Consider the following 27,766-nt stretch of genomic DNA (forward strand, 5'->3'; position numbering starts at 1 on the left):
TCACCTTAATCCACTTGCTCGCGTAACCCGGCATCTCCTTGTGTCTCCTTTGATGAAGGACCTGTGATGACGTCACTCCGGTCATCACAAGGTACATCACATGATCTTTTACCATGGTGAATCACCATGGTAAAAGATCATGTGACGTACCATGTGATGACCGGAGTGACATCATCACAGGTCCTTCATCAAAGGAGACACAAGGAGATGCCGGGCTACGCGAGCAAGTGGATTAAGGTGAGTTAAATAATTTTTTTTTTTTTTTTAACCCCTCCAGTGCTATTTTACTTTGCATTCTGTATTCAGAATGCTATTATTTTCCCTTATAACCATGTTATAAGGGAAAATAATACAATCCACAGAACACCGATCCCAAGCCCGAACTTCTGTGAAGAAGTTCGGGTTTGGGTACCACGCACGGTTGCGCACGTATTTTCACGCACGGTTGCAATCCACAGAACACCGCACGGTTGCAATCCACAGAACACCGATCCCAAGCCCGAACTTCTGTGAAGAAGTTCGGGTTTGGGTACCACGCACGGTTGCGCACGTATTTTCACGCACGGTTGCTAGGAGACGATCGGGATGGAGACCCGATCATTATTATTTTCCCTTATAACATGGTTATAAGGGAAGATAATAGCATTATTAATACAGAATACAAAGTAAAATCTCCATCCCGATCGTCTCCTAGCAACCGTGCGTGAAAATCGCACCGCATCCGCACTTGCATCACGCAACCCCATTCACTTCTATGGGGCCTGCGTTGCGTGAAAAACGCAGAATATAGAACATGCTGCGATTTTCACGCAACGCATAAGTGATGCGTGAAAATCACCGCTCATCTGAACAGCCCCATAGAAATGAATGGGTCCGGATTCAGTGCGGGTGCAATGCGTTCACCTCCCGCATTGCACCCGCGCGGAAAACTCGCCCGTGTGAAAGAGGCCTTAGAGGGCAGCCTAGCAGAGCCGATGAAAGCTGAAGGGTCATACTGCTCATGCTCAGAGGGACCCCCTTTTTTTTTCCTTTTTTTTTTTAAGCGATCGGTCAGGGTCTCACCACCTGAATCTGCACTAATAGAAACTTTGCTGTGTTACCTTTAGGATAACTAAAAACACACACACAAACTTGCACTATTTTGTCAGGTTTTGGTGTGGGTTTTTTTAATGCGGGTTTTGATGCTGATTTGTTGCAGACTTTTCGCTGATTCCACCCTTCCATTGAAGAAAAGCATGAAATCCACACAAGAAAAACGGAACTACAATTGACATACTGCAGTTTTTAAAATCCACACAGCAGGTCAATTTCCACACCTAAGAAAAAAACAAGCGAAGTCTGCATGAGATGTGTAATCTCATACACTTTGCTATAATTGTATCATACACAAAACTATCATGCACGTAATCCGCATCTTGTGCAAGCAGCCTAAAAGTTTCAGATACCACTGGATTGTTATAAACTAAATTATTATAGGTTTGACCAAGAAATCTTGCTTTGATTGTTTGTTGGAGGCCACTTAAAATTATTTATGGTTTAAAATCTGATTCTAAATGATGTGGGCAATGTTTTATCATTGTACATCTGATTTTTAGTAAGTATCACTAAGTATTTGCTTTAGAATTCTTGTCTTATGTTATGTGTTTATTGCCCCTCCAGAATGCGTTTCCAGTGTCAGGACAGCTGTACACCACACACTTGCTTTCCCTTGAAGCTCTGCTGACAGTTATTGACAGCACAGAAGCACACTGTCAGGCTAAGATTTTAAGCAACACATTACAACAGGACAAAAAAGAAGGTGTCAAAAATATTGCTGATGGCGTAGAAGTATCTGAAGATCCTGGGAATAGTAAGTTCTGCAGTTTGTTTTCATCTGCTTCTAAACGTGGCATCCTTGTTTGATGGTGATTTGAGAAGTGTTCCTTTGAAATGAAGTTTGTACAATTCTGAGATTTTCAGTGAATATTTTTTTTACCATCTGTGGTTTGAGTGTTCTTAGTAATGCAAACCTGTTTCAGCTGGAGAACTTTCTTTTTAAGGCCCTGAAAGCCCCATGGAAAATTCATCCCCAGCCATCAGCACAGAATCACTGGGAGCACGGCCTCCAACTAGTGGTCATCTTATGGCTGATAAGATGGCTCTAGGTGTCCAGGAGCCCGATGATGGCAGTGATAGAGGTAAGGAGTTAATATAAACAATGGGGGTCATTTATTAACATTTTTATGTCCGTTTTTGGTGTTAAAAAAAAAAAAAAGTTGCAAGAGAAACATATGTAAATGTTGGCGAAGCACTACTCCAGTCAGGTGCTGGAGTAGTTTTTATACCAAGCACACAGACTGTCGGAGGTGCGCTTAATTAATGACAAGGTGCACACCTCATGGTATGTTAGGCGCATCCTTCTGCAGAGCCTATCTAGTCTGCCCAAAGAGTTAAAGCCGGTCTTTGTAAATTACCTCCAATGTACGGTTTTTGACAGATAGTTTAGTTTGAAGAATTGAATTAGTACGTTGTGCAATGTTTTTCTATTCAGCAAACAACCTTTTCCCTTAGATATAATGCTATAAGCCTAAACTTTACCCATAATTTATTCCTGTATCAGTTTTTTAGAGGACATTTATTTTTCCTTTTTTTTATGCTATTAACGGCTTTATTTTCAGAGTTTGTTGCAGGTATGCATTTGTTTAATACATTTAAGGGGATGTTTCAGGAGGGACCCTACCTTGTAGTAGTTATTTTCTATACATGGCACTAAAGGGATATTTTTCGATTGAAGCCTGAAATTACCACATTTTTCGCTCCATAAGACGCACCAGACCTAGGATATAGAGGAGGAAAATAAAAATTATTACAAGACCTTAGAACAGACCCCCAAGGTTCATCAGACCTTAGATCAAACCCCCAACCTCCATCAATCCTCTATATCACACCCCCATTCCATCTTAGACTACAGATCAGACCCCTATTCCTCCTCAAGACTTCGATCAGATCTCTGTATCAGACCCCCATTCTTTCTCAGACCTCAGATTAGATCCCCATTCTGTCTCAGATCAGACCCCCAAACACCATCAGACAAAAAAAATAAACTTCTCCTACTTCGCTGCCACTCTCCAGATCCGGAGGTCTCTCCTGCACTCGATGTTTTCTGGTCTTCTCCCAGCCTAGCACTGCACTGTGACTTGACTTTGCACAGCGTCAGATCATAGTGTGCGTCTGTGCATTACGTCCTGATGCTGTGCACAGTTAGGACACGTGGTGTGCAGTGCCCGGAAGAAGGTGGTTACAACCAGAGCAGAGCTACACTCACCGCTCCCCGCACCTCCTGCATACCAATGACTGCTTCCATAATGGAAGCAGTAATTGTCATTCACACCATAAGATGCCCTCTCCCTTCCCCCCCTTTAGTACACACACACACACACACACACACACACTTTTGGAAGGAGGAAAAAGTATGGTACTAACCTGTTGTATTCATGTTTATGTGCAAACATAAGCATGTGTGCATTGTTTGTTTATTTGTGAAGAAACCCCAACATTACCGCATTACAAGCCCCCAGCGAAACTCCTGTCTTCCTCATCAGCATGCTTCCTTACACAAGCACTGCCAATAATACTACATTTCTAGCCCAGTTTCCTTGGGGGACACAGAAGACCTTGGGTATAGCTCATCTCCCTAGGAGGCGTGACACTAAGTGAAGACTGTTAAGCCCCTCCTCCACAGCTATACCCTGAGCCTGGAGAGAGAGACTGCCAGTTTTTGCTTAGTGTCCAAGGAGGCAAGACACTCCCTGCTCTGCAGGGCTGTTTTCTCCTTGTTTAAATTTTAGATTTTTACTTTTTTCTTTTCTTTTTGTTCCAGATCATCAGGGACAACAGAGACGCACTAGACCTCTCTGTTTCTCCCAGGGTTGAGCTGCGCCAGTGCCGGTCACCCGCACTGCTGCCTCCCCCACAGAAGGCAAGGTGGATCAGGGCAGCCCAGCTCCCCTACATCCCGCCAGCGCAAGGGTCGCCCGCACGCCAAGTCCCTCTTCCAGCGTCCTGCCACTACGGTGCCAGTAGCTGAAGGGGCGACCCTGCTGGAACGGACCGAGGGTGAAGATGGCTGTGGTAAGAGAGAGGCTTCTCCAGCCCTACGTCCCCGTCCCCCCCGGTCTCCTGCGTGCCTGACCCTATACTGGGCCTATGGACCCTTCTGTCCCTGCTAGACCTAGGCTGGCCCCTGGGCTGCCGCAGGGCGACATTCTGCTCCCTCTCTCCTGGCCTCCATAGGTCATTGGCACCCTTCTTCCTACAAGAAGAATGCCTGGGGAGCTGCAGAGGTCCGCACCTAGCTGCCCCTGACAGAGGCGTTATGCAGGCGTCCCACCCTCACAGGCACCCGGTCTCAGGGCAAGGTGGTTGTGGCTGTCGGCCACATGGTGCGCTGTTATAGCCAGGGCCCGCTCCATGGGTAAAATGGCTGCCGAGCGCAGGGTCCTCGCTTCCGGGCAGCGGGGTGGGCACCCGCGGCCTGCAATATGAGCGCTATGCTTCAACAGCCCCAGGCCGACCGTCGGAACATTCCGGTCGGCCGGGCACCGCAGGCTTTGCGGCCGCGATCCCGGCGCTCTTTTCGGGTCCCCGGCTCTTCCGGCCCGCGGGGTGGGCACCCGCGGCCGGCATGTGCATGCGCCGCTTCGTTCCCCGACCGGTACTTGAATACTGTGCGGCCCCGGTCAGCCGGGCGCCGCTAAAAATTTAGGCCCCGGCTTCACGGCCTACAGTTACTAGGCCGCAAAATTCCGGCCTCTGTTGGAGGGGGCTGGAACTTCTCCAGGCGGGAATTCTTCCCGCCGGGAGGTTCCCCCGCCCCCAGGGGATCGCAGTGCCGCCCTCCAGGCCGGATCCCTGTTAACCCTTTGGGTACAGGCCGGCTTCAGATGGGCCTGTATGGGTGCCCCCAGGGGATCGCAGCGCCGCGGTACAGGCCGGCTTCAGATGGGCCTGTATGGCTGCTCCCAGGGGATCGCAGCGCCGCCCTCCAGGCCGGATCCCTGTTTAACCCTTTGGGTACAGGCCGGCTTCAGATGGGCCTGTATGGCTGCCAACCCCCCCCCCCCCCCCCCCCCCCCCGTGCCCCTGTAGGTGGCTCCCCTTTCTGCCTCAGTGAGGCTGTTATATATATATATATATATATAAGGAAGAAAAAAAATAAAAAATAAAACATATTTTTTTTATATATATATATATATATATATATATATATATAACTTGTGGGCTGCGCAGGACGCTGCAGCCTCATGTCAGTACATGCCCCCCTTCCTTAGGCGGCATGTCGCGCTCCCCGGCTGCGGCGCTGCCAGGGTCATTTTACCCTTCTAGGCGGTTACTTGCCCTCTCTCACGATACGGCGCTGGTCAAGTGCATGCGGCCCTTTCTGTAGGCAGCATTCGTCACCCTCTCCAGTTATGGTGCCTGCCATGTGCAGGACCCCCCTCCTGGGCGGGATACTGTACTCTCCCTGGCTGCGGGTTGGCCTTGTGCATGATCCCCCTTTCATTGGCGGACTACTGAAGTTTCACCGGATACGGTGCTGGCCATGTGCACGACCTCCTTCCATAGGCGGAACGCTACACTCTCACTAGATTTGTTGCGATCTGTGCATGACCCCCTTTCTTAGGCGGAATACTGCACTCTCACCAGATACGGTGCTGGCCATGTGCACGATCCCCTTCCATTGGTGGAACGCTGCACTCTCACTGGATTCGTTGCCGATCATGTGCATGACCCCCTTCCATAGGCGGAACGCTGCACTCTCTGGATTCACTGACGCCCATAGGCATGACTCCCTTCCGTGGACGGCATTCGGCACTCTCACTGGATTCACTGCCAGCCATGTGCATGACCACTTTCCATAGGTGGTACGATGCACTCTCATTGGATTCGCTGCCGGCCTTGGGCATGCCTCCTTCCCTGTGGCGGCATACATACACTCCCTCGGTCGGTGATGTTCTCTCGCCGGTACGTTGTTGGCCATGTGCATGAACCCCATACATGGCGGGGTGCTTGCACTCTCACTGGATCCGCTGCCGGCCATATGCATGACCCCTCTTCCGTGGGCGGTGTACGCACTCTCACTGGATTCGCTGCCGGCCATGGGCATGCCTCCTTCAGGTGAGATACACACATTCTCACCGACTGATCGCACTCTCCCTGGATGCGATGCTGGCCATGTGCATGACCCCCCCCCCCCCCCTTTTCTGGGCGGCATACTACACTCTCACCGGATACGTTGCTGGCCTTGAGCATGGCCCTCTAACATGGGTGGAACGCTTGCGCTCCCATTGGATACCGTGCTGGCCTTGTGCGTGACCACCCCTCATTACATGGGCGGAATTTTGCACGCTCACGAGATTCAAGGCTGTCCTTGTATGTGCCGTATTGGACTTGCACATGTTCCCCTTCATTGGGAGTAGTTACACTCTCACGAAGTTTCGGTGTTGGGTGAATTGTTGCACACTCACTTAATGCTAGGATAGCCCTGTGCATGTCCCCCTTTCACTAGGTGGACCTCCTGCATTCCTGCTGGATACTGTGTGGCTATGTGCATGGCGCCCTTCGGGGCGAAGTATGGTATGCCCTACTTCTCTGATGTAGGTACGGCCTTGGGCATTCCCCCCTTTTTTGGGGCGGGCTTTTGCACCCTTGCCGACTGCAATTTGCCAGGTACATTTCCCCCCTTTCGGGGCGGTCAGTTTTGCGTTCCATCGCATACCATACTAGTCTTGTGCATAACTCCTTTTCAGTTTGCACTTTGCACTTCCGTAGATACTGTGGCACTCTGGCTGGCCTTCTTCGCTGAGTGATATTTTTGCAGTGAGCGGACGTTCTTGTGCGTTGTTTGGGCCGTGTATACCTTCTCGTCCCGTAGGTGGATTGGCCTTCTCACTGCTTACGGGGCTACTCGTACGTATGCCTCCTTTCCTCCTGCGACATATTTTTTTCTCTTGGGAGACGGTGTTTGCAGCAAGCCTTGCACTATTCTCTAAAGAGATCATTCTGTCCACCTGTGTAAGCCTAAGGTGTTGTCCAACAAACAATAAATGAATGCCTTATATATAAGTAGACGGCCTCTACCTGCAATCGCTACTGCTCCGAGCTGGGCGGTGCTCATTCATTTCGTTGGCCCTTCCGCAGGGGAGTGTTCGTGGTTCCTAGATACGTACCCATTCGTCTTCCCGCAGCATTGTTTCCCTGCGCTAGTGGTCACATGGTCGAGAGTGCCGTCTGCAGCGCCCTTCGCTTTCTATGTTGGCTCTGGCGGGACTACGGTCCCCTCGCCTACTACTATTTCCTCCTACCGGGTTCGGGCCGCTCTTCTTGGGAAGGTCACCCAAATTCTCTTGGGTGCTCGCTTACCCAGGTCCGGAGGACCTCCACCTTCAGTTCTTCAGGGTATTCGCCTTCTGCGAGGCGGTGAACCGGGCGTCTCAGTGTAGCGGGGTTCTGCTTTTGAGCTGTCCTATGGCTTCTCTGTTGCCCACTCCTCCTTTCTTTTGGAGGGTGTTATGCCGGCCTCTGTCTCGACTGCCTTTTCTCGCCGGTTCTGTTTGGCTCCCACTCGGTACGGATCTCTCCGATGTGGCTTCTGTTCCGGCCACGCTTCAGAGGATGTTCCTTCTCTGCCCTCCCCTCTGGGAAGAGCATGGTTGTTCATGTGGATAGTTCTGGTGTTCCTTTTGGCCTCGTACTGTCCCCCTTGTCCACACTGACTGTACTAGCTGTGTGCCTATCTAACGGGTCTACCGCGTTCTGTCCTCCCGCTGGGTGCAGATTGCGTTTCTTCCATTCTAGGCAATGTTTCTGCTATGGATTTGCCTTCTCGGTAACTTGGGAGGACTACCATTTAGTCCGTCTTCCTGTGGTGGCTACATCGGCTTGGGCTTTAGCCTGTCTTGTCCTGGCATCGGGCGGTTGCTGGGCGGACCCTTCGGTTCCTGTCCGTCTGCTCCCCCACTCCGGGTGGATACGGGACAACTTTGCTCGGGGCCGACGGGACCAGTTCTACCGACCGTTCTGCCCGTGTTACTGATCATTGGGTTTTCGCCCGCTTGCCCAGGCGACTCTAGTGGGCTCGCTAGTGTTCGCTTCTAGCCGAGTTTTCGTCCAGGATCTGTGGTAGGACTTAGGGCTTTACCTGGGGTTCTGTGGGAAGCTGGGCGTTCCCCCACTCTGCCTTTCTCTCTCCATGGTTCTGTCTTTCTCCAGTCCGGCCTGGACCTGGGGCTGGGACTCTGTTGCTTGAAGTATCAAGTGTCGTTCCTGTCCTTCCTCTTTCAGCGTTCCCCGACCCTCTGGGCCTGTCAGGAACTTCTTCCATGGAGCGGCTCTTGGGTTCCTTTGTACTGCCCTCCGGTACCGTCCTGGGAACTACATACTGGGCTCTTGGCGCTCCAATTTTTCCTTGGAGCCGTTACATAAGTTCTCTCTACTCCTTCTGTCCTGTACGGTTGGGTTTCTGTAGCCATCGTGTCTCTGACGGGTGCCTGAGTGGCGGCCCTTCTTGTTCCGAGCCTTCTGTCTTCCCCCAGGACAGGGCTGTTCTCCATTCCGTCTCTTCCTTCCTTCTGAAGGTGGTGTTTGTCCTTCATTTCATTGAGGCAGTCGTCCTCCCCTTCCCACCCCCGGGAACGGACACTTCACCGATTTGGACGTTGTTTGGGCCTTGCAGTTTTTACTTGGAGATCTCCGACTCTTGTCGACGTTCGGTCTCTTGTGTTTCCAGGAGGTCCGCGCAAAGGGTTGACGGCCTCCAGGGTGGCTTTCCTCCGCTTTCTCAGAGTGGCTCTTGCTGTGGTTGCCGCACCAAGGGCAGGGTTCTGCTTTTGGTGTCACCATTCATTTTGCCAGAGCTGTCGGTTTTTCCTGGGCCGGAGGCATTAGGCTTCGGCCATGCATTTGTGCAAGGCGGTCACTGGTCTTCCTTGCACACCTTACCGAGTTCTACAGGGTGCATACTCGGGCTTCGGTGTATGCTGCCTTGGGCCGCCTGGTCTGCAGGCGGCGGTTTTTTGATGCCTTCGGGTGCTTCGCCTTGGTGCTGTGGTCCCTCCCCTTTTGGACTGCTTTTGAACGTCCCAAGGTCTTCTGTGTCCCCCAAGGAAACCGGGCGAGAAAACGAGATTTTTGTATAACTTACCAGTAAAATCTCTTTCTCGCTCTTTCCTTGGGGGACACAGCACCCACCCATTCTTTGTTCTTCTCTGACTGTTTCCGAGTTTGTTTTACCCTTTGGGTAGTTGGCTTGTCGGTTCCACTTTTTGGACTTTGCCTTTTTCTCACTACTTGGACACGCAACTGGCAGTCTCTCTCTCCAGGCTCAGGGTATAGCTGTGGAGGAGGGGCTTAACAGTCTTCACTTAGTGTCACGCCTCCTAGGGAGATGAGCTATACCCAAGGTCTTCTGTGTCCCCCAAGGAAAGAGCGAGAAAGAGATTTTACTGGTAAGTTATACAAAAATCTCGTTTTACCTATTTCCCTTGCTCTTTGCGTCCCTATCTGTGTATTCAGACAAATTAGTTCACATTGCACTTGCACAACGCTGCTTGGATAACAGTACTGAGGCGGATCTAATCTGAAAGTAATTACTGTTAGCCTGCAAGACTATCTCAGGACAACCATTCATAAGCTTGGCTTTGTAGTGCCGATTTTGGTAGTTTCATAACTGCTGCATATTTAAAAATATGTATAAGAAAACTGTTAATTTGCAAGTCACTCCAAATTAGATATAGTTGTCACTGCTGTTGGAATACCCCTTTTAAGGTCCTAAATACAAAGGAAAAACAGGGCCTCTTTGGAAACACATTCCCTGGGAGAAGCTAGTGTGGCCACATTTCCCTCTCATCGCAGACAGAAGCAGGAAAACAATTGCCCTTGACTAAGTGTATATAATAGGCACCCTATCACTTCTTGAAACCATAAAACCATGTGTTTTAATGTGAATTTGACGATTTGAGAATAAATAGGCTTAACAGGCTAAGTGATAAAATATTTAGTAAGTGTGATTTAAATATAATGTAAAACAGACAAATCACATACAGAATAAATAATACAGAGAGTATAGAAAGTAATATAAAAAGTGACAGAATTGAAGGGAACAGAACCAATCAGCACTTAAAGGGAACCGGTCACCTCCCAAAACCATCCCAAGCCGCCAGCAGTACCTGCGTGTAGCCAGCAATGTGTTTCCGATGATGCCTTTCTTCCTGAAGGCAGATGCAGCAAAAGTACTGAAAACTTTGTTTTATCCCCTGCCCGGTGCGCTTCTCCACACATGCTTGAAGTCAAGGAGGCAGCGATAACCACGCCCTCTTCCCTGCCCCCTCACTGTGACTGACAGAACTTATGCAGAGAGTCCGGCAAAGCCAACCGAACTGCCGGGCAGGGGATAAAACGACGTTTTCAGTACTTTTGCTGCATCTGCCTTCAGGAAGAAAGGCATCATCAGAAACACACTGCTGGCTACACGCAGGTACTGCTGGCAGCTTGGGATGGTTTTGGGAGGTGACCGGTTCCCTTTAATTATGTATGTAAAATAGCCTTACAACAGTACACCATGTATACAAATGAAATGTGGCCGGGAACCTTTTAACAGCTTCCCTACAAACGATAGACCTAGATGCTTTTATTGTGTCCTGGAAATGGGTACTTCTAGCTTCTTTTTGTCTTTTCTCTCCAGTACGTAATGAATATTCTTAGCATCTGCTGTCATTTCAGCTGACCAGAAGACTCAGAAGATACCATCACGCTTTTCATCGTGCCTTCCTACAGTACAAGAGCTGAATGATATAAAGAACAAGAAAAAGGTACTATATCTAGCAGACCTTTCCATGCTGTGGACAATTGTAGCAATCATATAATATATGATTGCTTTGTGTTTCCTTAGCTCCTTATCACTGGAACTGAGCAATTTAATCAGAAATCTAAGAAAGGCATACAGTTTCTTCAAGAGAAGAATCTCCTGGCGACACCAATGGATAACACGGAGGTAGCGCAGTGGCTCAGAGAGAACCCAAGACTGGACAAAAAAATGATTGGGGAATTTATAAGTGATCGCAAAAGTCTTGATCTACTTGAGAGCTTTGTGGGGTGAGTCATAGGAGCTGGATTATCAGCTCTGTTACTATGTCTTTGTAGTTTTAGAGAACATTGCTGGATTATTATGATTGGATTTTAATATCCGATTGTGGGGGTGCGACTGTCAGCACTTCTACTAAGTAGACCGGATACAGGTAGGTAGATATAACCAATGAGGAGGCTGCAGCCCTTGACACGAGCTGCGTTCAAACAGTGCTGTGAGTCGCACTGATTTTGGTGGCCTACCCTAAAAATAGGCTCTTCATTTTTTGAATGCAGAAAACCTCTTTCTGTGATACATAAAACAGAATGCAAGTTAGAATAGCAAATGCATACAGAAGTTGAAACCCCATTCATAGGTAGTCCTGCTCTCAGCTGAGCTTTCTGTACAATGCATCCAGTCTGTGACGTCCTCTATGAGCTGAGTGCATCAGCTCTCCAGTCCTGTTAGTTTGTTACCCTCTATGGCTATGTCCACACTTGACAGCGGCAATTCCAGTGTGTGTTTTTCATAAGCCTGTGTCCGCAATCAGAGATTGAAACTTGGTTGTCGGCTAAAGATGTTCCAGTGGATCCACGCATGGATTAGTTCCATTGTTTTTCAGTGGAAATAGTTATTACTCTGCACTAATTTACCACATTCTCTCCGCACCTAAACCCTCACCAGCAGCAAGAGTTTTCCACTAGATCGTAAACAAAAATGCATTCACTGACTCTTATCAGAGATCTTGCTCTTGAAACACAATATTAAAGGCATTCTCTGGGATTTTCATATTGATGACCTATCCTCAGTATAGGTTGTCAATATCAGATCGGTGGGGGTCTGACTTCCGGGATCCCCGCCGATCAGCAGTTTTAAAGAGACTGCAGTGGTCTGTGAGCGCTTAGGCTTCTTCCTAAGCATTGTGCCTAGCCGGAGCTCATTCAAGTGAATGAGGTTGAGCTGCAATACCAAGCACGACCACTATACAGTAGGCCGTGGTGCTCACTGGACAAAGCAGTCTAGCTCACTGTTCATCTTCTGGATACTTCCAACGTGCACGGAAGGCTTTGGAGGAAAGGATCAAAGACGTAAAGAGAAATCCAGCACTGCATCGAGTAAGGACCTTTCGGTCTGGAACATGTACCCGTCTGTTGGATGCCATATGGATTAAAGAGATTTTATCTGAATCTCTGTGCAGTGTGGGATTTCTCTCTCCATAACTGTTGCTTATACAATAATTATTCTTTATTCATGGTTATTGATGAGCCTTTATTAATCCTCTTATAGACCATATGATCATCTGCAATAAGTCAGAGGTGTGCATTTCAGTGCCTGCCAAACACCCTTTACAACAAACGTATTATTTTATGTAAGGGGAGGTATTGACTGTCGGATACATTTTGTTGCTATCTTAGCACTTGTGTAAATGAACCCTTTTTTTTTTAAGTGCGGTTTACTGTAAATTTGGTTTGTTGCTCAAATAAAAAAAAATTGTATTTTTAATATGTACAGTACAGACCTCTTCCCATATATTTTAGGATTACTTTGCTACCAAGGTAGAATATTCGAGGCATATAAGGAGTCAGGTTCAGTTGAAGCTTACTCTACGTTGAAACTTTCTTTTGTGGTTTATATACCCTTGAAAAAAAAAGTAGACTTTTCTGTTTGTCCTAAAGGAAGTCTGTAATCAGCAATCTCCCGATCCAACGGTTTGTATAGACACATAGCTGTGGTACACCTGATTAAAACATTGTTTTTCTTTTGTTCTTTTGAGGCTCTGTTTCCGAAAGTTCTGTTATGATACATTTTCTTAATATGCGATTTAGGCCTTTGTTGCAACCAAATTCGCTCTTTTCTGTGGCCAGCCCCTCCTTCACTGCTTTGCCACTGCCTGGCCCTGTCAATCAAAGCAGCTAAGTTGTGCTGGCCACAGAAGGGAGTGGACCTGGATGCAACAAGAGCAGGTGTGACGCCCTCATTGCACCAAAGGCCTAATTTGCATATTAAAACGTATTAGAGCCTTCAGATCAACAAAAGAAAAACTGCAATTTATTCAGGTGAACTATAGCTATTTATCTCTGCAAACACTTGGATAAGGAGGTCGCTGGTGAGAGATTACCTTTAAGTATTATTTCATATACTTTATTCCATTCAGAACGTTTCAGTTCCAAGGCTTGAGACTTGATGAAGGATTAAGACTTTACCTTGAGGCCTTCCGTTTACCAGGAGAAGCACCTGTCATTCACCGGTTACTAGAGGCATTCACAGAGCATTGGCTGGTAAGGGAAAGATATTGGGGCAGATTTACCAATAGTGTTGTACTTTAGGCCTCATGCACACGACCGTTGTTGTGGTCCGCATCCGAGCTGCATTTTTTGCGGCTCGGGTGCGGACCCATTCCCTTCAGTGGGGCCGCAAAAGATGTGGACAGCACTCCGTGTGCTGTCCGCATCCGTTGCTCCGCAAAAAAAAAATAGCATGTCCTATTCTTGTCCGTCTTGCAGACAAGAATAGGCATTTCTACAATGGGCCGCCCATTCCGTTCCACAAGTTGCGGAAGGCACACAGGCGGCTTCTGTTTTTTGAGGATCCGTGGTTTGCTGACCGCAAAAAACGGAACAGTCGTGTGCATGAGGCCTTACACTGTCTAAGAATTTGAATCACAGTCTTAACGTTAGACAAATTTACTCTTCTGGTGCATGGACCTTTTGTAAATTTGTTGTATCGTAAATCCTGCACCAGATTTATGCCAGAATTTTGTCCATGCACCAAATAACTGTCTAGTCTAAATTTACACTACCTATAAGTTGGCATAGTTTTACTCCAAAAATGCACCAAACTTTGGCGTATTTTTGACACAGAGACTGCGTTTAAGGTATGCCCCCTTTCTAGTGGTCATGTCCACTTGTTGGCTGAAGCGGAAAAAGCTTAGAAAAGTGTGTCAAATGTTTAGTAAAAGTGACGGCAGTTTTTTTGGTGCAAATTGGTACATCTTAATCAATCTGCCCTACTGGGCACTATTGAGCTCATGTATATCAGTTTTATAACTGAGCTGGATAAAACGGATGTATGTCACTTTAGTGCACAGTCCAGGATATGTATCTTGAAAACGTCAGACAGAAAAACGCTGCAGACTACGTGTTTGTCTGGTACTAGGAGTCATCCGGTTTCAGAACTGATGCATCGGATGCCATGAACCTTCCCATAAAAAAACATCTGATCAGTTTTGGCAGCAGTTTCCCTTCAACATTTCTGTACTGTGGCAGAGGGAAACTGAAATGGATATCCGGTCTTATGGGTTACTTGTTAGAGGAGGGAAAAAATTACACAAGATTAGCATTTAGTGTTGTCTCTTTTATTATACAACAGTTTACAAGTGCCGCATATTCTCTTTCCCCTTCCCAGAGATCGAATGGGACACCTTTTGCAACTAGTGACGCCTGCTTTGCATTGGCATATGCAGTCATTATGCTTAATACTGACCAACACAATCACAATGTCCGCAAGCAGAGTGTGCCAATGACTCTAGAGGTGAGATCACACATTTATTTTTATTTTTTTAATGCTTTATACTAATGTCGACCTTTTATTTATTGCTGATCTGTAGTCAAAATGTTCTGTGGAGGCACAACCTTGTGGGACTGCAACAGAGAGTATATTGGAAATTGTATATAACTTTTCATCATACAATATATAATTATTTACTGAAACCGCAATTTTGGAGACTTTTCTTTTGTGTATGTTATTACCCTTGTCCCATAACTTCACTATATCAGAGATTGCTCAAATACTGGCTGGGCGTCTGGTCCCTTGGATGAAATCATCCTTGTGCCTGTTGTGTCATACCTCCATTTCAGTGGACGAGGTCCTCTCTTCTTTTGTCTCATTGCTTATTTGAATTGTCATTTTATTTGTTTGTGACTTCTATTGCTGAATATGTCGTCACTTTATCGAAAAAGTGATCATCCCTAGTAACTTTTTTAAAAAAAAATCTTTAATCCTCAGGAGTTCAGGAAAAATTTGAAAGGTGTCAATGGTGGGAAAGATTTTGACCAAGATATGCTTGAAGATATGTACCATGCTATCAAGTAAGTTGGCACTCATGTCTACCTGTTTAGTTATTCCTACAATTAATTTTATGGATGTCTTCTGCATAAATATCCATTACTGGACCTGTATGATATATTTTTACAGGTGTATTCTGTCACTGGTCCTAAATCGGCCTTTTTAGCATTAAAGGGGTTGTCTCACTTCAGCAATTTCCATTTATCATGTAGAGAAAGTTAACACAAGGCACTTTTTAATGTTTTGTGATCATCCATATTGCCTCCTTTGCTGGCTTGATTCGTTTTTCTATCGCATTTTACACTTCTCGTATCCAGGGGTTATGGCCACTACTGCAACCCAGATATAAGGTGACCAGGTTGGTATCTGCTGCGCATGTGTGTCTGAGTGCTCCCACGGTCCTGGCCACCAGAGAGGCTGATGCTTTTCCCTATAGTGTGCAAGCATGGCCACTACTGCTGGATTACCGGGTGGACCTAACTCCTGGACACAAGAAGTGTATAATGTGATGGAAAAATGAATGAAGGCAGCAAAGAAGGCAATATGGGCAATCACAATACATTAGTAAGTGCCTTGCATTAACTGTGTCTACATGATAAATTCCATTTGCTGAAGTGACTCAACCCCTTTAATGCTGTTTTCCGGGATTTTGAATTTAATGACCTATCCTCTGGAATCAGTCATCAGTATCTGATCGGTGGAGGTCTGCCACCCGGGACCCCTACCAATCAGCTGTTTGAGAAGGCATCGGTGCTCCTGTGAGCGCTGCTGCTTTTTCTGTGCTTACCCGGCACGGCGCTGTATATTCTATAGCAGCTGTGCTTGGTATCGCGTTCTGCCCCATTGAAGTGTATGGGTCTGAGCGTGATACCAAGCACAGCCGCTATACAATGTACGGCGCTGTGCTTGGTAAGCACAGAGAAGGCAGCAGCACACTCAAACAGCTGATGGGCGGGGGTTCTGGTTGTCGGACTCCCAACAATCAGATACTTATTACCTATCTTGAGGATAGGTCATCAGTATCAAAATTCCAGAAAACCCCTTTAAGGGTCTAATAACAAAACTGATTTTTGTGTGGCCTCTTGGAGCAGAGGATAAAAAACAGAATGATGGAAGTCAAAACACCAAAAGCTTTGTAAAATGGGATTCAGCAGAAAAGCACCTTTCTAGGCAAGATTGGAAAAGCCTGTTCTTTCATGTTACTTTGTTGTTACTAGCAAAGGGATTGTGCTGCGAAAAGCGAGGGAATGTAGGTCCAGGATATTACTTGCATATTGTAATATTTGAGATTGTGTTTATTTCCTTTCTCGTTTGGACTCCGTAGTCCACATAAGCAGTTGATCAGATTTCTGTTAGTTCTGTTCTGTCGTCACTGCACCTTGTCTAGCTGTTAAGAAGCCAGGCTCTTTCAATGCTCACAGCTGTTTATAGGCAGCCAGGGCTTAAGAAGTGCTCCGAAATCCAGTCTGCTCAGTAAATCCAACACCAGAGACTTCAAAGCCCAGGGGATTACCATGCTCAGGAGACAGGATGTGATCTCTGGCACTCCTCTGCTTTCATTTCTCTTTTTCATGCTAGAAGCTTTAAGGAGGTCAGTCTCGGAATGTCTTGGGCCATGCATGCACACACTTTTTTTACTTTAGTACAATGAGTGACCGCCTGTCCGTAGGTAGCGCTGGCTTCCAGAGCTCAGTGTGAAAAATGAATTCTTCTTGAGCAGCTAAAGCGACTGTGTTGCATGTGAAGGTATAATGCTAGTGAAGTAGCCACCTTCAAGTCAATGTCAATACCACAGTACGTACAAAACATACAGAGGATCGAAATTTCATATCTCTCTCAAACCCATGGTATAGCCTATACATAGTAACATAGTACATAAGGCCGAAAAAAGACATTTGTCCATCCAGTTCGGCCTGTCATCCTGCAAGTTGATCCAGAGGAAGGCAAAAAAACCCTGTGAGGTAGAAGCCAGTTTTCCTCACTTTAGGGGAATAAAAAATTCCTTCCTGACTCCAATCAGAATAACTCCCTGGATCAACGACCCCTCTCTAGTATCTATAGCCTGTAATATTACACTCCAGAAATACATCCAGGCCCCTCTTGAATTCCTTTATTGTTCTCACCATCACCACCTCCTCAGGCAGAGAGTTCCATAGTCTCACTGCTCTTACCGTAAAGAATCCTTTTCTATGTTTGTGTACAAACCTTCTTTCCTCCAGACGCAGAAGATGTCCCCTCGTCACAGTCCTGGGGATAAATAGATGATGGGATAGATCTCTGTACTGCCCGCTGATATATTTATACATAGTAATTAGATCTCCCCTCAGTCGTCTTTTTTTCTAACGTGAATAACCCTAATTTTGATAATCTTTCAGGGTACTGTAGTTGCCCCATTCCAGTTATTACTTTAGTTGCCCTCCTCTGGACCCTCTCCAGCTCTGCTATGTCTGCCTTGTTCACTGGAGCCCAGAACTGTACACAGTACTCCATGTGTGGTCTGACTAATGATTTGTAAAGTAGTAGGAATATGTTCTCATCACGGGCATCTATGCCCCTTTTGATGCAACCCATTATGTTATTGGCCTTGGCAGCAGCTGCCTGACACTGGTTTTTGCAGCTTAGTTTGCTGTTTATTAAAATTCCTAGATCCTTTTCCATGTCAGTGTTACCGAGTGTTTTACCATTTAGTATGTACGGGTGACTTGCATTATTCCTACCCATGTGTATAACTTTACATTTGTCAGTGTTAAACCTCATCTGCCACTTCTCTGTCCAAGCCTCCAATCTATCCAGATCCCTCTGTAGTAGTATACTGTCCTCTTCAGTGTAAATTACTTTACACAGTTTAGTGTCATCTGCGAAAATTGATATTTTACTATGCAAGCCTTCTACAAGATCATTAATAAATATATTGAAGAGAATAGGGCCCAATACTGACCCCTGAGGTACCCCACTAGTGACAGTGACCCAATCTGAGTGTGTACCGTTAATAACCACCCTCTGTTTTCTATCATTGAGCCAGTTACTTACCCACTTACAGACGTTTTCTCCCAGTCCGAGCATTCGCATTTTATATACTAACCTTTTATGCGGTACAGTGTCAAATGCTTTGGAGAAGTCCAGATATACGACATCCATTGATTCGCCGCTGTCAAGTCTAGAACTTACCTCCTCATAGAAACTGATTAAATTGTATACAATTTACAAAAACGTATAAATTTATATATACAATTTCTAAATACATTAAAAATGAAAAGAGAATCCGCAGCCTGTACAAGCGCCGCCTTGCCGGTTCTGGATTTGGCTGCTCCTTAGCCCAGAATCCCTTCACCTCTGTTTGGGGGAGAGGTAGGGACTGGGTTGGGAGGCTGAAAGCTTGGATGTCTCCCTGGAAGTTCAGAAATAAACTTCCTTTGTTCCTTGGAGACTACTTGAAATGTAGGGAATATTTTATAGATAGACCATTGATTTATTGTAGCTGAAAACTTAAAGAGGACCTTTCATGTTTTTTTTTTTTTTATTCTAGATAAATACCTTTACTTGCGGGGTACCCCCTGCTAATGCTGCCACCCTACCTGTTTTTTTAAAAAGATCGCTAGTACGCCCCGCTGTGCCCCCCGCTGTGCCCCCTGTAGTTTTCCCACTCAGTATGTGAATACTGAGCATCAGTACAGGGAGGAGGAGACGCCAGGGTTTCTAAATGGGCGTCTTTCTCCCTGGCTGTGCCGCGATCCAATCACAGTGGAGAGTGTCAAGGGAGAAAAAAAAAAGCTCATCTTCTCACCAGCGGGGCGTAGGAGCGATATTTAAAAAAAAACTGGCAGGGTGGCAGCATCGGGGGGGGGGGGGGGGGTTTCATACACAGTGGGTTTTGAAAGCTACATTCACATATAGTGTATTCCACTCTGCTGGGGGCTAAATCTGCTACAAATGGAACCTGAACATGGCCCAAGGCTGATTTCACCTCTTACTGAGGATGGGATGGTGCTCCAAACTATTGATGCACCCTAATCAAGAATAGTATTAAAGGAATTTGTAATGTAGATGGTCACTCATACACTTGGAATCACATAGAGATATTCTTTTTAAAATGTATTACATGCTGAATACAATAGTCAATAAATTGGTAAGAAAAATATAAAAAAAAATTGCAAAAATTAAAATACAAAACAGACATGAACACTAAGAATGGTGATCCAGTATAATCACTTCTGTGGCTATATGCAGCATGGTGCTGGAGGCTGATAACTTAGATGATGTAGTGTAATGATGTCAGTTGGCCACTCAGGTAGTATACGGGATCAGCATGTTATCCCTTATACGTTACACAATGGACCATCAAATAGTGATCAGAAGAATAGGTAAAGCCAAAAGGTGGATGTTAATGTCACTTGTTCCTCATCTCAAACCAAAATGTAGAAACAGATGAAGGTGATATCAATAAGATCTATAGGAAACACCCGCTTTAGAATCCGAATATCTGATGTTGCTGATTAGTATGTAAGTCATTTGATGTCCGCAATATAGTGTGGTTAATATTGGCAGTATGGCAGTTATCATATGCCCATATTCTAATAGCGTTATTATAATTATGTATTCCAGAGAAAGGATGTTGGTATTAATGTATATTCCAGAGAGGACTCTATTATATTTCAACAGTTTTGTTTATTTGCTCATGAGGGCTATTTGTAGTGCCCTATTGTTTTACATATATTATGCTCACTGTTTTCATTCATTTGTGGCATCCCACGTGGTGGTTAGGCTGCCAAGCTTACCTCCATTGATATAGTATAGATGTTAGAAACTAAGGATTTAACAGTTTCTTAAGGTACTGTCACACTTGCGGCAGAGTGATCTGGCAATCTGCATCCAAACAGAAAGCATTTGTAGACGGATGCAGATCTGTCTTACAAATGCATTGCAAGTTTGTCATCTGGAGAAACGGATTCATTATGTATTTGCTTCACATTTTTACCGGTCTGCGCATGCGCAGACTGGAATGACGGATCCGGCTTTGCGGTATTTTGAATGCCAGATCCGGCATTCAGGCAAGTGTTCAGTTTTTTTGGGCCGAAGATAAAACCGCAGCATGCTGCGGTATTATCTCCGTCCTGAACAGTCAAAAAGACTGAACTGAAGACATCCAGATGCATCCTGAACAGATTTCTCCCCAATTTAAAATGCATCAGGATTAAACTGATCAGTTCTTTTCCGCTATAGAGCCCCTAGGATGGAACTCTATGCCGGAAAAGAAAAAACGCTAGTGTGAAAGTACCCTAACGAAGTTAGTTGCAATGTGTACTCGGCGGCTCAACAGTCCCGATCAGTTGTAAGATGATACGGTATGCTGTTTCTGAGCAGTCTATGTTCCGTGCCTCCAGTGTCCTAACAGACAGAGCTATGAGTTCCGGAGTATAGGCAGCGTGTACTCGGCGTCCCACGTGTCCCAAGTCTTTCAGGCGCTAGTGGTGAAGAGCAAATGGTTATCGCCTCTTTCTGAATCCAATAAATATCGCCCGAAGCTGCATGCCTTATCTCATCTGTATTTTCAATGAAGCGCTTCACTGATCTTTAAGTGTAGGGTTATGTATCATATTAATTATCATCATCAATGATGTTCATAACTCCTGTATCGAATTTGCAAGTGTAAAACACGCCAGACACGTTCCGAGTATCTCCTTACTCCATCAATTGCTACACTTGCTACAGAATGGCTGCCGGATTTATACCTTTAGATCTCAGGATAGATGGAAGAATAGGGCCGGATTCAGAAGTACAAAAATCGCATATCAGAGTCCATTGTACAGCCCTCGGTTGGTGGACAGAGTTTGTGCATCTGTTGGCGGGGAAATCCTTCTTTCCGGTGATATTGACGATCATTACAACAGACACCAGCCTTCGCGGTTAGGGGGGAGTTCTCGCCACACGGACGGTCCAGGGTGTTTGGTCTCCATCGGAGTCCAAACTTCCCATCAACATACTGGAACTCTGGGCCATTTATCTCTCCCTTGTCCATTGGACTCCACTTCTGCAGGGTCGTCCGATCAGGGTGCAGTCGGACAATGCCACAGCTGTGGCCTACATCAACCACCAAGTTGGGACTCACAGCCTTCCGGTGAGCAGGAGTCTGCGCAGATTTTGCAGTGGGCGGAGTCCCATGTTCCGAGGATTTCGGCAGTCTTCATCCCGGGAGTGGACAACTGGACGGCAGACTTTCTCAGCCGGACAACAGTGGACCCGGGGGAGTGGTCCCTCCATCCGGAGGTGTTTGAGGCCATCTGTCTCAGGTGGGGACGTCCGGAAGTGGACTTGATGGCGTCCAGGTTCAATCACAAGCTCCCGTGCTTCCTCTCTCGCGCAAGGAATCCAACAGCACACGGCGTGGACGCTCTCGTGTCGCCTTGGGACAGCTTCGCGTTTCTTTACGTGTTACCACTTCTACCTCGGATCCTATGCAGAATCAGGAAGGAAGGCATCAAGACGATCCTGATCGCCCCCAGACTGGCCTCGACGAGCTTGGTACTCAGAACTCATTTTTCTGCTAGGAGATGCTCCGTGGCCTCTGCCAATCAGAACCGATCTACTCTCCCATCAGAGTTTATATACGCTACGTTTAACGGTGTGGCTGTTGAAACGCAGAGGTTTTTCTGATGCGGTCTTTCGAACCATGATTAAGGCCAGGAAACCTTCCTCTTCTAGGATTTACTACCGGACCTTGAAATCCTTTTTGCGTTTCTGCGAGGAATGAGCTCTTCCTCCCAGGCGTTTTTCCCTTCCGACGGTTCTAGCGTTCCTTCAGTCAGGATTGGACCTGGGCATGGCTCTCAGTTCCCTCAAAGGGCAGGTGTCGGCCCTGTCCATTTTTTTCCAACGTACTCTAGCCGTCCTAAGTCTGGTCAAGACTTTCTTGCAAGGAGTAGCTCACACCGTTCCCCCATATCGGCCCCCATTACATTCTTGGGACCTAAACCTGGTTCTCGGTGCACTCCAGACAGCGCCGTTCGAACCTCTGAGTGAAGTTTCCGTCTGTCTACTTTCCTGGAAAGTGGCCTTTTTAGTGGCCATTACCTCTATTCGACGGGTTTCGGAACTGGCAGCTCTCTCCTACAAGGAACCCTTTTTGGTGTTTCACCAAGGTATGGTTGTTCTTCGTCCAGTGCCATCTTTTTTACCAAAGGTTGTTTCTGCCTTTCACGTGAATGAGGACATTGTTTTGCCCTCAGCCTTCTCATCCGCGGGAGGTCTCCCTTCATCGTCTGGATGTAGTACGGGCCTTGAAGATCTATCTGTCGGTGGTGGCCCCCTTTAGACGCACTGACACTCTGTTCGTTATCTCGGAAGGCCCTCGTAAAGGTTTGGCGGCTTCAAAGGTGACTATTGCTCGGTGGATTCGCTCGGCCATTGCCGAGGCCTATCGTTCCAGGGACAAGGTTCCTCTACCCGGGATCACGGATCACTCTACTAGAGCGGTCGGGGCTTCTTGGGCACACCTCCATCACGCTTCTGCGTCTCAGTTGTGTAAAGCAGCGACTTGGTCCTCTCTACACACCTTTACTAAATTTTACCGGGTGCATTCATTGGCCTCGGCAGATGTTTCTCTTGGCCGCAGGGTTCTGCAGGCCGCAGTTCAGTGACTTCCATAGAGAGTTGGTTTGGGAGAATTTTGTTTCCCTCCCCGGGGACTGCTTTAGGACGTCCCACGGTCCTGTGTCCCCCAATGATATGAGCGAGAAAATGAGATTTTTGTGAACTCACCTGTAAAATCTCTTTCTCGCTTGATTCATTGGGGGACACAGCATCCACCCACATACTATTGTGAGGCAAGTGGGGTTCCTGTTTTGCCTGTTGGGACCTTGTGTTTGGTTCGGTCTCATGACAGTGTACAGTTTTCTGTTGATTTTCACTTTATTTTGGTCTCTCCTACTGCTGGAGCACAAACTGAAATGCTCTCTCCAGGCTGGAGGGGGTATAGCCTGCAGGGGAGGAGCTAACAGTTTTCAGCCTAGTGTCTCCTCCTTGTGGCAGCAGCAAGCTATACCCACGGTCCTGTGTCCCCCAATGAATCAAGCGAGAAAGAGATTTTACAGGTGAGTTAACAAAAATCTCATTTTTTGCAACAAATTTAGATATACTTAAAGGGAACCTGTCACCAGTTTTATGGTGTCCCAACATAAATAAGTGACTGATTCTCTTAGCAAAATGCTGGGTCACTTTCTTTAATTGACCCAGTCAATCTGCCAACATCTTGTATTGGAAAGCTCCAGCTGATAATGATGAGTCATGAATATTTATGAGCTCCTGACTCTCCCCGCCTACCGGCTGCAGATTGACAGTTTTTTTCCATATGAATCAGCAGCAGGTGGGCAGGGGAGTGGCTATAGCTCTGAATTAAATATACGCTGGACTCAATGACATCGCGCTGGACTCAAATCAGCTCATTAGCATGCGGCATGTGGCATCTTTGTGTGTATATTATAAGGTAACCATCTGTCACACCAGTAAGTGAATACATCTAATGCACTTTTTAGTAGTTAATGATTGTATATAATTAGTTAGATTATAATCAAATATCCACATGACAGGTTCCCTTTAAGAAGAAACAAGAAAAAGAGACACTTCGTATAATTTTGCCTTATAATGTGCAATTCAAGACCATTAAATGCATCATAAAAAAACATTGGCATTACATTCAAAAAGCCCAAATTAATAGGACCTACAATACCTGACTTACTGCAAATTGTGTACACGAAGGCCCCAAATTTGGGACTAAAGATGGCTCCCTCAATTAAACATCCTAAAAAGAATAACCAATCCATACAGACGTGTTTCTATAGATGTGAAAGCTGTAGAAACTGTTTAATTCGACACATAACTTTCACTTTCGAAATAAAAATTTTTTTAACATGTAATTCCTCCAACGTTATATATATCATTCAATGTCTGTGTTCCAAACAATATATTGGAAGGACCAAAAGATCCCTCAAAGTTAGAATAGCAGAGCATCTAACAAATATCAAGAATGGATATGAGAAACATGCCCTATCCAGACACTTTAAATTAGTTCATAATAAAGGAACCTGCAGGTACGATGTTAGGGAACTTGTGCATGTGAGATCTCCGCAATGCTACTGGTGCCTCCAAGGAACACAAAACCTTCAACGCGTTTCAGAACCTCCGGGTTCCTTTGTCAGGGAACCTAGAGGTTCTGAAACGCGTTGGAGGCTCCCGTAGCATTGCGGCGACGTCACACGCACAAGTTCCCTAACATCGTACCTGCAGGTTCCTTTACTCCAGCGTTCGCCGCCGGCCCGGGGTGTCGCACGCTTTTGAAGTTGAGCCAGAAGCATCGCGGACAGCAGCTTTCCCCCGGGTTGTCACCCTAGGGAGTGCGAGATTGAAATAACGGTAGCGCGGGTGTGAGATTTTGTATATCTAGTTCATAATAAAGATCCTAAGGGACTCACCTTTGCTGCATTAGAACAAATAGAATGGCATTGGAGGGGGGGGGGAGACCATATCGCAAGAATGTCAAGAGCGGAATCCAGACGGATCTTCGATTTTGGCAGTCTTTTTTACCTGATGGACTGAACGCTGAACTCGAAATTTTTGGTTTCCTTTGATCGATTGAGCGGGTGCCCCCTTACCGACGAGGGATCGGAGTCAGGCTGTTTACCAGCACTGTGATCCCTCCTTGGTGGAGGGCCCCCATTTCCTACACTTCTACCGAATATACGGAACGCTGTGAGGAAGAGCCATATCCCGAATACATCCAATTTTTCGGCCATATGTATATAGAACTCCCCTAGAAGAATGGAAATATAATACTATGAATATTTATCCTCTTTTTTTCAAAATTGATAAATTAGCTATATATTTTATATATCTCACTTCAGTTTTGTATATAGAAGGCATAAGTTTGAAATATATTTTTATATTGCCATATGTTTATATTTTTACTGTTGACATAACGTGTATCTTTTGATGGTTTTTTAAGTAAAGCAAAATATATTTTAGTGAATACATCTATCATTCTAATAATCTATTAGAATGATGCTATAGTTGGTCTAGAAACTACCAAAAAACGCATTAGTATCTAAAAAACCGCACAGGAACCGCAATGGACTCTGATATGCGATTTTTGTACTTCTGAATCCGGCCCTATTCTTCCATCTATCCTGAGATCTAAAGGTATAAATTTGGCAGCCATTCTGTAGCAAGTGTAGCCACTGATGGAGTAAGGAGATACTCGAAACGCATCTGGCATGTTTTACACTTGCAAATTCAATACAGGAGTTATGAACATCATTGATGATGATAATTAATATGATACATAACCCTACACTTAAAGATCAGTGAAGTGCTTCATTGAAAATACAGATGAGATAAGGCATTCAGCTTCGGGCGATATTTATTGGATCCAGAAAGAGGCAATAACCATTTGCTCTTCACCAGTAGCGCCTGAAAGACCCGGGACACATAGGACGCCGAGTACACGCTGCCTGTACTCCGGAACTCATAGCTCTGTCTATCAGGACACTGGAGACGCGGAACATAGACTGCTCAGAAACAGCATACCGTATCCTCTTACAACTGGCTTGACCTATACCTCTGATCACTATTTGATGATCCATTGTGTAATGTATGAGAGATAACATGCTGATCCCGTATTATTCCTGAGTGGCCAACTGACATCATCACACTACATCATCTAAGTTATCAGCCTCCAGCACCATGCTGCATATAGCCACAGAAGTGATTATACTGGATCACCATTCTTAGTTTTAAAAGAATATCCCAATGTGATTCCAAGTGTATGAGTGCCCATCTACATTACAAATTCCTTTAATATTTCCATCCGGGTGCCGTCAGTTTTGGATGGACATGACCCAGACTGAACGCTGACCTTTGGTCCCTGCCAGGAAAATCGCTGCATATTCTACCTTTTGTACGACCAGACCCATATGTTCAATTCAATGAAGAAGCGGTTAAGTAGCATATTAAGGCTTGACACAAGAGAATAACTGATACCCTATGTTTACAAGTGGTGTCTTCATATTAAAGGGGTTTTATAAGTGCACAATATTGATCGCTTATCCTCAGATAAACAGGTGGTGGGGGTCCACTCCTAGCACCCCCACTGTTTGATTGGGCCATGGCAGTGTAGTCGGACCCTCGCCAGTCTGATGTTGATGGCCTATCCTAAGGGTAAGCCAATCATATTGTAAAGCCAGAAAACCCTTTTAACCTGAATGCCAAGGTTTAAATGAATCCCTAAGCCTATATGTTGCCTTCTTTCTTCAGGAACGATGAAATAGTAATGCCTGAGGAGCAAACAGGTCTTGTCAAGGAAAATTATATGTGGAATGTGCTACTGCATAGAGGAGCAACACCAGAAGGCGTCTTCCTGCATGTAACACCTGGAAGCTATGACCATGATCTATTCACTATGACCTGGGGACCAACTATTGCTGCCTTGTCATATGTGTTTGACAAGAGCATGGAGGAGACCATCATTCAAAAAGCCATATCTGGATTCAGGTAATAACTTGGCAAAATGGCGGCATGTAACTGGGCTTAACAGCAAAAGTAGCCAAAACGATGCCCCTTCTGTAGCATCACTAAGAGCTTCACCTCTCATACATTTTCCTACTCCCTGCATTCACGCTTTAGCTCTCTCTCACAGAATGGTGCAGTTGGAGAAGGGTTTAGCTTGATTTGCTTACATTAGCCTAACATCTGACATGCGTGAGTTCTGAGGATTGGAAGCTGACTTTTTAAGTTTGCCTATGTTTTGTGCACTAAATTCCTTTCTCTAACCGTTTAGGAAATGTGCCATGATATCTGCACACTATGGGCTGAGTGATGTTTTTGACAATCTGATCATCTCTCTCTGCAAGTTTACAACTCTTAGTAGTGAGGTAAGATCTTAGTCTTTGAGATTTGTGATGAGATCACAAATGCACTTTACATCATCCTCTGTAACAACTGAAAAATAGCCAAAAAACAAAAAGATATTGGCATTTTTCTAATGTAAACATGATGTGTCGCCTTATTGATTGTCACTTCTACAGTATTTAGTCAATGACTGATTTTATTTATTTATTTTATGCACTTATATAGCGCTACTATATTCCGCAGCGCTTTACAGACATTTTCATCCAACTGTCCCCAATGGGGCTCACAATCTAAGGTCCCTATCAGTATGTCTTTGGAGTGTGGGAGGAAACCGGAGCACCCGGAGGAAACCCACGCAAACACGGGGAGAACATACAAACTCCATGCAGATGTTGTCCTTGGTCGGATCCGAACTGATGACTGATGTCATTAAGTTGATGTTAGACATGCTAAGAAAGTAAGATTTGGACGGCAGATGATGCAAAGCCACCACTGATCACAAGAATGGATGTCCTGTGCCCTTCTTTGAATGGAGTGGCAGGTTATGCATGTCCATCTGAGGAATGGAGTCTTCCAGAGATTGCCAGAAGTAGCCAAGTACAGTGCTTGGCTATTTCTAGCAGTATCATAGAGAATGAATAGAGCAGAAGCAGACATGCATGACCTGCTATTCCATTTATATCCAAGAACATAAGACCCCATTCT

At 45.7% G+C, this 27,766-nt stretch overlaps 1 protein-coding gene across 5 annotated transcripts in view; it reads left to right on the forward strand.

Moving 5' to 3' along the window:
- The window catches only part of GBF1 (golgi brefeldin A resistant guanine nucleotide exchange factor 1), a 191,711-nt gene that overhangs the window by 129,625 nt on the left and 34,320 nt on the right, over window positions 1–27,766 (forward strand). For all 5 annotated transcript variants that reach the window (XM_040438681.1, XM_040438677.1, XM_040438679.1 and 2 more), the window contains 9 exons: window positions 1,660–1,849; window positions 2,040–2,177; window positions 10,759–10,847; window positions 10,928–11,130; window positions 13,257–13,380; window positions 14,507–14,632; window positions 15,107–15,189; window positions 26,468–26,704; window positions 26,991–27,084. In XM_040438681.1, coding sequence (XP_040294615.1) covers window positions 1,660–1,849; window positions 2,040–2,177; window positions 10,759–10,847; window positions 10,928–11,130; window positions 13,257–13,380; window positions 14,507–14,632; window positions 15,107–15,189; window positions 26,468–26,704; window positions 26,991–27,084 — 1,284 coding nt within the window. The remainder of the gene's footprint in view (window positions 1–1,659; window positions 1,850–2,039; window positions 2,178–10,758; window positions 10,848–10,927; window positions 11,131–13,256; window positions 13,381–14,506; window positions 14,633–15,106; window positions 15,190–26,467; window positions 26,705–26,990; window positions 27,085–27,766) is intronic.

The sequence above is a fragment of the Bufo bufo genome, chromosome 6, assembly GCF_905171765.1.
Source record: "Bufo bufo chromosome 6, aBufBuf1.1, whole genome shotgun sequence".
NCBI lineage: Eukaryota > Metazoa > Chordata > Amphibia > Anura > Bufonidae > Bufo > Bufo bufo.